General features: G+C 33.7%; 2 protein-coding genes across 53 annotated transcripts in view; one reads left to right on the top strand and one right to left on the bottom strand.

The window, feature by feature from the left end:
* ank2b (ankyrin 2b, neuronal) overlaps positions 1-13,171 on the top strand; it is a 243,298-nt gene that overhangs the window by 150,136 nt on the left and 79,991 nt on the right. For 35 of the 52 annotated variants that reach the window (XM_087259186.1, XM_087259202.1, XM_087259181.1 and 32 more), the window contains 3 exon segments: positions 2,868-2,891; positions 9,261-9,359; positions 9,927-10,025. In XM_087259186.1, the coding sequence (XP_087115312.1) occupies positions 2,868-2,891; positions 9,261-9,359; positions 9,927-10,025 (222 nt within the window). 52 annotated transcript variants of the gene reach the window in all.
* The window catches only part of LOC147843211 (uncharacterized), a 501,869-nt gene that overhangs the window by 454,766 nt on the left and 33,932 nt on the right, over positions 1-13,171 (bottom strand). The window lies entirely within an intron of this gene.

The following is a 13,171-nucleotide window of genomic DNA, read 5'->3' as shown; positions in this document are numbered from 1 at the left end:
AATGCAAATGCTGTGCTTTACTTTTTCTCATTATGTTTCAAACTCATAGCATTTATCTTTAAAGCACACATGAAGATATTTTTAATGTGAATGTGTTCACTCTCCCCCTCTTCAAAAATGATCATAAAGAGATCAAAAAATAAATCCATATTAATCATACTGTAATCCAAGACTTCTGAAGCGACATCATTACAGAAATTTCAAAGATGCCAGCAGTTTTCATTTTGAGATGAGCTAACCCTTTAGGACCAATTACTGACAGATAGTTTGTGTAGGTTGTGCAGAGAATCATTTAATACTTCTAAATTCCCATCCATCCATCTATTCATCCATCCATCCATCCATCCATCAGCATGTACTAATAGACAGATCCGGCATCTTGTCTTAGTATTCTTGTAAAACTGTCTTGTGGATGTTCAAGTGTGTGTGTGTAGGACTTGGTATTAATTTTAAGATGTTTTTTTAGTGTCATCCATTACTGTGCTAGATGAAATCTTTTGTCTGTGTTTGTCTCTCTGCGTTTCTCTGTTTCTCTTCCTAGTATAAATGTGCCTGCGTCCTGTGTTTCCATCCTGATGCAATCCGGGTTTCAATGTTTATCTACTTATCCTCTACTTATCCATTACTCTTTTTATTTTTTTGTCAGAATGTTATGTAATAACATTCCCTGTAAATATAAAAGCATGCACTTGCCCAGTGAATGTGCACAGGCGCAGCCTACATTTGTGTGAAAGTGTGCATGAATATCTGTTGTGTGCGAGACTGAAAGTTTTTTTAAGGAATGCTAGTAGAGGTGTTTATTTTTCTTTAAAATGGCCAGTGATACTTGTGCACTGTCTTATGAATTAATGTTTTAATTCTAACTTCAAAAGGCATGAATTGTTTTAATGAAAGTTAAAACAAGTGTCACTTTCAATTTTAGTTTCAGCTGAAAGAGTTAAAAATCATAAGAGATGATTTTTAGTTAGAGGTCATAAAATTTATATAAAGTTTTTACTTTTTGCGCCTGTCTGTAAATGTACAATATTGACTTATTTAATGTTTAATTATTTGAGTAGCTAAACATCTAATTTTGTTAATGTTTTGCTAGAAATCCGGTCTTTTCCTGGCTCATTGGAAGTTCATGCTTCAGCCTACATCTTTGTGAAACTGCCACAACCTACTTCAAAATGTATATTTGACTGCAGTTTCTAGGGATAATGAACAAATGGGGCAGTGATTTAGAAATGACTTTTGTTCCTTTTCACACTAATGATATTCACAGGGACATTGTCAATGAAGAAAGGTTTCTTTTCATGCAGTATTTTGCACAACATCAAATAAATACCACAAAACAATTTAACAATGGCTTCGTTTACATAGTCGTATAAAGTACATAGTTATATAAAGTAATCAAATTATTTGCCTTAATCTAAATAAAACAATAATATGATTAAGGTTTTTGCTTTTTGAACGTTTCTTACGTGATTCTGTTTTACATGTTAAAACACATAATTCAGTTGACTATTGCATTACCGAGCTATCCACATTTCCTCCGGAGTCTCATGTCATTTCAGGTGTTTCATTTTTAATTTGTCAACTTTAACTGCAGTTTGGCACTTTTACTCTGTAACATTTCTTGCATAACCCCTGTGACAAACGAGATATTGAATGTGAGAATGAACTGCTGGAAGAATCTTGCTTTAATGGAATTTGCTACCACACGCCGTATGGGAGAGAGCGCGAGAGAGAAAAAAAAAAAATTTCGCTGTGCATGTGTCTACAGTCCTTTACTGACTGGATAGGTGCAGATAGTGTCAAACAGATATGTGTGTGTGTATGAATTATCCTGTCGCAAAACGTGGCATGTCCTACATGACGGTAATAGTTTTATTAAGGTGTTTACATGTCTGTACAGCTACTATGTACAGACTAATATGTACATGTACAGCTAATATGTACAGCACATATTTTAATTTGATTTCGATTTGATTCGATTATGACCTTAATGGGATTAAATTAATCAAAAATTCTTGTTTACATGGTAGATTCATAATCAAAGTATTGTCTTAATCGTATTAAATCGGATTATTGGTGTCCATGTAAACACACTCATTGTGTATTATTTGTAATTTAATGTTTTCCTAACATATCTCTCTCCATGTGGGCAATTTTTTTGTATGTTCAGTTTGCTCTGTAGCTGATGGTGTTGATGGCTCCACAAAAGAGATAGAAGCAATGTAAAAACAAAGGAAAAAGAGTGCAGTTGGTATACCCAAACACTACTGATTGGGTTTAGACAATAATTAAATCGGTGATTCCCTGTATTCAATTCAATTCAAGTTTAATTGCATAGCGCTTTTTACACTAAATTGGTGTATTAGGTGTATGTGTTGTTCTGCAAGTCCCTGATGGTTGGCATCATCTTTTCGTATCTAAAACATATAACAAAACATACCTCAAGAAACATATTTCAGATTCATAAAACTCTACAGAGCGCCCTCTAATGGATTTTTCATCTGAAATGTGTGACAAAACGTACCCGAAGCAGCGTTTTGTTTTGCAAAAAGGTAGGCTGAAACATATTTCCCAATGAGACTTTTTGATAGCTATTGGCATAAATGCTAAAGACATGCATTCACAAGTGTATTTGTTTTAATGGCCGTTTGAATTTACAACTGAAACCTCATACCAGATGTCATCTGATGTGAATTAATGTCACTTTAATGGTTTGCTAGTGGCAGGCTGGATGATAAATATGGTCTCTTAGAGAAAAATGAAGACCTCTGGCTTCTCTGGCACAATTTGCATGCAGCCGCCATCTCAGAGTAAATGTGTTTGAGTGAAATATAACAACACTATTTCCTTCCCTGTTTTTGCTGCAACAGATGATGGTCAATAGAACAACCGAGGTAGAGATATCTAGTTCCTCATTCATCTGTGGAAAATCAAAAGCCGTTGATTTATTTCATTCATTACTGGTCCTCTTTTTGGCATGTAGAACTGAGCTTTTCTGTTCATTACATTTTCAGCATTCTTTAGTTTTTCTTTTTTGGACCTTTGCATGTCTGATTATGATCTCATTGCAGCAGCATCCAAAAACCCTTTGCATATGCCATGTCACAAAGATCCATTTTAGTCGTGAAATGATTTGAGAATGTTTTTAATTTTGATCTTAGCCGTGATTGCTGATGGTGTTTTATTTGCATACATAGTACTATTATAATTAGATACGGAATGAAAAGCCAATAGTTCCAACATAGACTCATTCTGAAAATGTTGCCCTATATACATTTCTGAAGATCGCGAATTATGTAGCCAGAAGAACGTATACTTTAGCTGCTTTTCATCTTTAAAATGAACGCTACAAGGCGGTATGACGTTGTTCCTTTTCGTGCTTACCAGCTGACCGATTATCCTCTATATGGACAGCTTTTTCGCTGTTACCAGTTTGTCCGGTAGCTCGACATGTACACTGGCGGACTTGAGACTAAGAGCAGATTCGATGATGACAATGGGTTCAAGCCTAGTGTAGAACTGTTCCAGAAAGTGGGTTCAACAAAACCTGAGGCCAAAAAAATAAAATAAACAAGTAAATAACAGGGTAAGAATGTGGTAAAATCTGAAAATGCGGTAGAAATCAGGGGACTTTTCTTTTTCTGCATTGCTTTTTAAAACACTGTCGGTTGGGCTTAGGGAAGGTGGTGGGCGGGTCAGTCGGTACTTTTGAAAACACTATTGGCTGCAGTGCTTCCCACAGGTTTGAAATATACTTGCATTATATTATATATATAGCATCATTTCATTTTTAATAATAATTGTATTTATTATGTAATATAATAACAATAATCAACAAATTATTAAAATAATTAGAAAATGGAAATAAATGACAGAAAAGGGAATAAAAACAGACATTATCTCTAAAATTATTACAATTACAAGATTGAAACATGTAGATTATTTAAATAAGGCAAATGCATTGATTAACTATTTGTAAAGGTGTACATATATTTTGCAGCCTGTTTAGACTAGTCATTTCGTCCTCTCCGAGTATACAATGTAGTTTTTTTTGAGTCATTTAGATGAAAAAGAAGCTATTATTTACTTTTTCATTCTCATGCCTCTGTGTGCTCTGTCAGCTGTGAAGCAAGCTTAAAGTAGTACTTAATAAAAGAGTGCTGCAGAAGCGCATATAAGTTTTAGAAAGCGAAAGCAAAAGTTGACTCCTGGACATTTCAGGATATTTAGAAACCCCAGCCAAACAAATTTTTTTTAAACCCCAAAAAGGTGCATCTCTGTGGGTCTAGCACACAAAGAGAATATTTTCCACTACTACATCCACTACTCGATTGTGGATGTTTGGTTAATTTAGGCAGAATAAAAAGTGTTAATGGATGATAATAATTGTAAAAAAAAAAAAAAAAAAAGTGTCACCAAACATATTTGGGTGGCTGTTAATATACCTGTCACCAGCTTGGTCCCAGTTATTCCCCTCACTGGCCAGCAGAGGTCTCTCTCACCGGACTTCTAAACACTACATCCCCCAGAAGCCCCGTATCTGTCACTGATTGTGCTGCACCTGATTTTGATCACACAGACCCATAAAAGCAGCATTCAAGCTCACTTCTTTGCGAAGTCTTGTTTGCCCAGTCAACATTACCGAGCGTTTATCCGTGTATTCTGATTGTTTGCCTGTTATCGACCCGGAGAATTATTGATCTTTATTTCCATGCTGCCTGCCCCGACCCTCTGCATTCCTATCCATCTACGATTTAAGCTGCCAGACCTGATCTATGCCTGTTACTATGACCAACGAGTGTATGCTGCCTGCCTTTCGACTATATATGCCTGATTTTCATGTGTGTGTCTACAACACCATTTGGCTTGTGTTTCTGACTCTGAGTTTAATAAACATACTGCAGATGGATCCCTCTGTGTCAGCTTCCTCGTTACATTACCTGTATGGCCTGCCCAAGTAAAGTCTATGTTTGGGAAACACTGGGTTAGGTTTAGGGAAGGGGTTGGTTGGTCAGCCAGTTAATCGACTCTGGCAAGTGCGAATGGCACTCGCAAGAGAAATTTGAGATCTGAAGAACCGTACACAGCGGCCTCTGGCGGATTAGTGAACAAACAAAAACTGCAAAAAAAAAAAAAAAGCTCCGTAGACGTATTTTTCTCTCTCCAGAAATGTATATAGGGGTACACAATCAGACTGAGCCTGGGTTGGTAGTTCAGACAGTGTCTGTCATCCGAATAATCCTCTTCATCACGAATTAATATTTCACTGTTTAGTTGGTTTTCATCTGCAAAGCACTTTACCTTACACAATCAACGCTACCGCATTCTCTGTTGAGCTGAATTTTTCACACTTTGTAGTTTGTAAGTGCTACATGCAAATACCACAGAGGATTGACTGACAAATAATAGAGACAAGTGCAACACTGTCTTATATTGGCTTTGCTTGCTGCCAATATTAAAATACACACAAGTCTAAGGAAACCAGTCACATGGCTTTAATGAAATAGTTGTTTATTTCATTACTCTTACATTAAAGGTTAAACTGACCCCGGTGGCATGAATTTGCCTTTCAACGACAGTTGCTTGACTCCCAGCACGCATTAGTGGGATTGCATTAAGCTCTTTAATATTATTATATAGAGCCCATGCTAAAATGCATTTGGATGGATTAATCATTCTCTTTCAACATCCATACATCCAACAAAAATAGCGTTTGAATGATTGCAGGTGGTGTATCGGTTCTAGATAGAATTGATAGAATTGATGATGTATTAAAATGATTATGCTTTTTATTAATATTTAATGTTGATGATTATATCACACTCGAGCTGGATGTATGAATGCTTAAAACCCACTTTATATTAAGTGTCTTTGATTAATATGTACTAACATTTCAGTTATTTGATGCAGTGGACTTATTGTGTACACATATCAGGCCGGTAGCCAGGTGGGGTTTGGGTGATGCAAAAGACCCACCCCTCACTGACAAAGGTTCCGAATTTGTCCCATACATGAGCTCATTTGTTCTATTTTGACTGCTATGCCATCATAAATAGAAAAAATAACCCATTGAAAAAGGCTTTAAGACCTTGTGGAATCCTCTATTGGCCGTCGCTTTGGTGTGACTTCAGCTAATTAGTTTTAGGTATTGCAAATAATAACTTTTTTTCATGAGTTCTGCATTCAGCTGTGCAAGAAAACACACAATCTGATGTACAGTGGGTGACACTTTAAAAGTAGCATTACCGCCGCAAGTTGTTCCGCCGCCACTCTAAAGGAGTCAGAACGTGATGTTAGGTATAACCGTAGTTTGCGACTATACCGCTAGGGGGCACAAATAGACGGGATGTGAATGAACAGAAACAGCCTATACAGCTGTAAATACTCTGCTAAGATGAAACAATGAAACAAAGCATTATAATTCCTTCTTTAATCATTATAAACTTTTCAACAAGCTTTATTATCATTGTAAACTTCATAAGTGAAATAAGGAGTAATTTTGGAAAGTGAAAATAAAGAAATAAAACTAAAATAAAAGTACAGACATACATACAAATAAGTAGACCTAAATAAATGAATAAAGCAGTGTTTTAGCCTAAGTATAGTGAGAGGTACAGTATTTTTTATTTTAAAGTGATAGTACAAAGACTTTTTTCAGCTTTTTCATTTACGTTTTCATTTTTTGTTTTGATTTACATTTTCGTTGTTAGTTATATTTGACTATCTCATTTTATGACTTAACTATTTTACATAAATTATAAACAAATAATTAAATAGGCCTAAATAATAATTTATTTAAATACATTACTAGCAAAACACGGGGAAATGGCCTGGGGCTATTTTTAAATAGGCCTACTATAATTGAAAAGAAAGCTGCAAAGTGGACTTTATTACTTTAATTCTAGCCTATATTATTTGAATTCATTTCCTCTGTCTCTGTCACTCATGAGTCAATGCACGCACGCTGCGCAAGATGAGAGACAACAGGGCAATATTGACCTTTTTTTTTATAGGCTATAGGCTACTATAGTATATAATAATTTAATTTTTACATATAGTATTGCATTAATTTGCATAGATTTTTTTATAGTTTATATAGGCCTAATATGAATGCTTTAGTTTGGTGTAGAGTTATTATTTAAATGGGTGTTTTTTATGGGTGTCACAAAATACTATTTAAACCAATTGTTTTTATTATAATTTAATGTGAACACTTAATAAAAATTTAAATGTAGTTATTACACCCCCTTATTGGAAAAAACTGTATCAATCAAAGTGCTTACCGCAGGTTTGAAATATACTTGTGCTGGTGGGCAGATTGAAACACACCATTTACCCACAGCACATAAATAGTTAACTATATGCGACAAACAAAACATAGTTTCATTTTAAATAATAATTGTAATTATTATGACACTGTTCCTTTTGTAAAAAAAAAAAAAACACTTAAAAAAGACTGAAATAAAAAAAAAGATATGTTTTATGCTATTCAGGAGCCATGTGCACCCACTGACAGGTAAAGTCTGCTTTTCTCTCTCTTTCTTGCCAAAGCATTTTAGATATGTAAATAAAATAGCCTATGTAATATATTTACATAATCAAATTAATAAAATAATCAGCAAAAATAATGAGAAATAAATGACAAAAAAGTGAATAAAAACAGACAAAATGTCTAAAAATTGTCATAACTGCAAGATTAAAACGAGTAGATTTTTTTTTTAATTAAAGCAAATGCATTGATTAAGCATTACTAATGGTGTAAGAGTGATGTCATATGGTGAGAAGAGTGATGTCATATTTTACTATAGTGTTTTTAAATTGTGAAAATATTTTACAATTAACTTTTATTCTAAATCTTGTACCGTGGAAACAAAAAATGACTAATGAAAATGTGTGAAGCACCAAAAGCGGCCCATATTCAAATGAATTTGAATACTATTTAGGCCATTGTTGTTATCCATGAATTTTCAAATGTACTTTTTTGGTTACCATCCGACAATCTATTTCAGCTAAAATAGCTATTAAAATGTCACTAAAATGCAGTATTTAAATCTCATTATTGATTAGTAGCCTTAATGAGGCCTACAGCTGCAAAAAGCTCCACTTTTTGAGAAAAAAAAGAACCACCCCTTTCACCAGGCAGGCTACAGGCCTGCTTATGTTTCATATTTTAGTCATAATTAAAAATATCTTTAGTTTTATTTGTGTCTATCTAAAACGTAAACCTGTTCACAGCTTTAACCATATCCTACACCAACTAAAAGAACACAATAAATACACTGTATTTTTGATGTAAGTATATGACCAATATAAAGTGGGACCAGTACGAATGCTATGAAACATGTATAAAAGGAAAGGATTTGTCGTTAGTCATCTTTATGATTATCAGATTTTTCATTTCTGTCAATTGCTTGTTAGGATTGAATGTAAAGTTGCCACTGCACAGCATGCTGCATCGCATATTTGATTTTGCACCAGCTTTTAACGTGTTTCACACAGTCAATATATTCTTCACACTTTTGTAAATGATGTTTTCACATTAAATCGGACCCTGACTTTCAGAATGGGAAGGTAAGGCAAGAATTTCACATATTCAAACTCCTCTACAATCTTTACCTTCTTACAATCCAGACATGATTTTATTACTGATATTACCCACATACTGCACATTTGTTTTTTGGATACTTTTATGATTCCTTTGGTGTTTTTTCGTCTTCTATTTTGTTCTTTTTTTCTCCATTATTCTTGAACAGTATGTCTTCTTTAATGTCTGTTTCTTTTTCATGTTCTGTTGACTTTTAACTACTTGTATTAATTGATTTTGTCATCTTTTTCTGTTTGCATGTCTCTGTCTAGGAGTTTATATGTGTATGTTTGTGTTAGTCATTAAAATTCAGGGGTAAAGATTATTTTCAGGCTTTTTCGTATGGGACTAAAGCTGCCTTCGAGGCAACCATGAGCTCTATAATTACCCATGTTATATTGTCATGTGATATTACATGTGACTGCTGCATGCTGATGCAGTCTATTGGGACCAGATAAAGTCAGGCAATAGTGTTTGGTTGGAGTTGAAGGTGCCACTAATATCAGATCTGAAATCAGCTTTTTAATTGTCAGCGAAAATGGCTGTATCGTATGTGCTTAGCTGATCTTAGATCTGTGTTTATTGACAGCTTGGCTCAGACGCATGGTTGGAATGTTGACAGAGTTCTCATGTGCTTTGGTTTTGTGTCCCGTCCTTTTTTATTTTTTATTTTTTGCAGAGTGGATTCACACCTCTGCATATTGCTGCTCACTACGGAAATGTAAATGTGGCTACACTTTTACTCAATCGAGGGGCTGCTGTGGACTTCACTGCAAGGGTATGTTTTGGATATGACTTTCTTAAGTACTTGAAAATTAGTATTAAGTACTTGAAAATTAGTATTTTTTTATTAAGGCAATACTAATATTGTTGATTGTCTTCAGATTTAAAAATGTTTCAATGCTATAGAGTTGAAGTCAAAATGATTTGCTCTTATGTGATTTTTTTTATATTTCCAAAATTATGTTTAACAGAGAGAAAGTCTTATTTGTTTAATTACAAACCATCCTTATACAATGACTTTCCTAATTACCCAAACTTGCCTAATGAACCTAGTTAGGCCTTTAAATGTCACTTTAAGCTGTATAGAAGCTTCTTGAAAAATATCTAGTCAAATATTATGTACTTTCATCATGGCAAAGATAAAAGAAAGCATTTATTAAGAATTAGTTATTAAAACTAATATTATTTCTGTTAAACAGAAATTTAAAGGAGAGGCTAATAAATTAGGAGAACTAATAATTCTGACTTCAATTATATGTCATTGTAGAATATTTATGAAGCTGATGAGAGTTTGGACCAAAGTTAACCCAAATCATTGTCATTGTTTCTTTTTTCAATACAGAATGGGATCACACCACTGCATGTTGCGTCCAAAAGGGGAAACACTAATATGGTTCATCTTCTGTTGGACAGAGGGGCTCAGATTGATGCCAAAACAAGGGTTAGTACAAACTTTATAGTTTTAGTTTTGTACGTATACTGTACACAAGTCAAGTCTGAAACTCATACCCCTGGCAAAGTCTTAAAAATAAAGTTAAAGGACCCTATCTTACACCCGGCGCAATAAGACGCAAGATGTGTTTGGCATGATGAATTGCCATTTTCAGACTAGCACAACCCTAATTTTCCTGTTTTGCGCCACGTTGTTTAAATGGCAAATCCATTTGCGCCACTTTGTGGACTTATGAGAGTTCCAGTCTAAAAAGTGTGTTAACGTTCATTGTTGGCACATTGCTATTTTGAGGAACTCAAATAGACTGAGCGATTGACCAGCTAAAAGCTGCTCTAAAGTCCAGCACAGAGCGTGTTAGTTGTGCGCCTTAAATGCATACACATTGCTTAATACACTAAGGATGTACAGCAATACGCAAATATCTTTACATAAGTAAACAATTAAAGGATTAAAATGTTACAAAAATCATTTTATACATAAATATATCCCAGTTGTTTGACCACACTTTGTTATTTTTGTTCATTTATTCGTTTGCTGGAAATTAAAACTGAATTTGAAAATAGTTTTGAAACAAATCTTTGAGCCTAACAAATGAAATTAAATATGTAGGCTAAAGGATGTCTTTAGTGGAGTGCTTTTCCACCGTTTTCTTAATCCACGAAAGGAAAGGAGTAAAGACTAAAAGTAAAGAGATAGAGAACGTAAAGATGCTGAATGGAGGAGGCTTGTTCTTTATGCCCGTGCTGCAGATGGTCTGCTTATCTGTTTTCTTGCTAGTGAAGTGTTCAGTTTTTCTACTTACAAACTCCGCCATGTAAATAGCAATTGCAACATGGCGCCAGGCAACTGACTCTTAAAGGGAATGGGAGATGATACAGTACCCTGATTGGTTTAATGCACATTATGCACAAACACACCCATAACTCATTAAGCGAATAAGCACAACCTTGTTGGACCATGCGCCGGGGCGCCAACCTTTTTTTTTCTATCCTTAAAATAGCTTTTGCACCATGCTCTTTACACTTTGCAGCTATATTGTTAAAATAGAGCCCATAGACTAAAAATGTTTGTTGAAATGTAAATAAAAGCTAAGGATTTCTTTTTGTACAGTGATGCCTCTTGTAAATTGTCATATTATCTTTTGGGAGAAGCCTACATTATTTCTTATCAAAAAAACTTGCTGGTTAAATTAAAGTAACTTTAAATCAGAATTTGCTAGGGGAATGAATAATTTCGGACTTGACTGTAGATGGCAGTTTGCAAAGAAATTCTATGATTAGACCTAGATTTTTAAAATATGTATGTAAAGGTTTTCCTAAAGGCAGGTAATCTACTTAATATCAAACTAATTGCTAGAAAAAAAAATAATTTGATTAAAAAATAATAAATATAAAAAAATAAATAGCTACAAAATAAACAAACATTAGTTTTATATGCATTACTAAATTGTTAAAACTTTTTAATTTTCACTTAAATGTAAAATATACTTATATTTTAATATTTTTACAAATATAAACAAACACACATCCCTTCAAAGTACAATATACTCAATTGAAAGTAGGCCACTTAACATATGTGTGCTGGCTCTCCTCAACTTCTTTTCTGACCCTGAAACAACAGCTGTCTTCAGTGTTGACATCTTGTGGACAAACTACATGCGTGGGGAAAAACAATTCAAAGTGCATGTGGCAGCTGCATGTATTGTTATAATAATCAGGCTGCATGAATACAATATGTACATACAGTGCTAATGCTGAAAACCATGTCACAACCATTTAATGCATACACTGTACAGTATGGAAAGAAATAGGGCCCAAAAGTCTTCTATCATTAAAATGGGTCTATTTTATTTTTTTATTTTATTTTTTTGTAACTTCATTTGCATAAGTGGCACTATGATTGTCAAATACACAAACATCAGATCTCATGTTTATTCATGAAAGATATTGCAATGGTATACTGGGTTGTTGCTTGAAGAGATACAGTTGTGGTCAGAAGTTAATGAGGATTATTTATAGTATTTATTAATTTACCCTTTAATTCTATTTTATTAACATCAATTTTCTTTACATCCCTCACAGTGATGTAAAAACAGCAATTAAAAAAAATCCCATTACATTGTATTTTATTAACTTTATCCTGTATCCTTTATTAACTCTTTATTATCTGTATCCCTACCCCAACCCTTACAGCAATGTGAAAATATGAATTATTGTTATACAGTGTCACAAAAAATCTGTTATATTGTTGTGAGTATCCAGAGCTCTATGCCATCTAGACTTTACCAGTATACCTGCATGTTTGAGTGCAAACATCAGACACTGCAGTGCCTTTTATAACAATTGAATTGCCTACATTCAGAATCACTGCCTTAATGTAAGTTTAATGCATTTTGTTCAAATACTATATGCCAAATTGCCTTTCATACTTGTGTATGTATCATAAATAAAGCATAATTTGGATTCTGGAGACGTTGAAAAAAAAGCAATTGCTTTGTGTAAGTCTGTGTGTGTGTGTGTGTGTGTGTGTGTGTGTGTGTGTGTATTTATCAGTTGTCTTAAAAGCCTATGTTGAGCTCTGTCTGTATTTGTGTAATCTCATTTATATATCATCATCCAACTCTCTTAAAAAAATGAAGATTTCTGATTGACAATTCTTTTAAATCTATAAAGAATTCTCATTAAACAAAATAGTGTGAAAAGAATTTGCTTAAATTGTAAATATTCTGAAATAAATTGAAATGTGAATTATACAATACTAACAGATTTATTTGGGGTACCTGAAATCTCCAATTGCATCACAAATAAATAATTTGAACAGTATTTTTAATATTGAATAAGGTCTATTACTCTATAGGCTTTCAATTAGCAAAATATTTAAAACTGCATATTTAATAAAACTGAAACTGCAATTCATCAAAATTCTGCTAGTACTGGCTCCAAAATAGAGCAGATTTCTATTGAGCTTACTATTAAAATGACCAGCTTTACAGCAAAAAAAAAGTGTTTACAGCCTGTTACCCTTCATGACAACTGTGAGAGGGTGAATTTTTTTTATAATGAATCCATTTCCTTTAAATGAAGTTATATTAAGTCTGCATAATTAAGGGCATGGCCATTTGAGTGACAGCTATT

This window comes from Danio rerio, chromosome 7, assembly GCF_052040795.2.
Source record: "Danio rerio strain M-AB ecotype USA chromosome 7, GRCz13ab, whole genome shotgun sequence".
Taxonomy (NCBI): Eukaryota; Metazoa; Chordata; class Actinopteri; order Cypriniformes; family Danionidae; genus Danio; species Danio rerio.
Note: the sequence above shows the minus strand (reverse complement) of the source record. Positions and strands in the feature narration are given on the sequence as shown.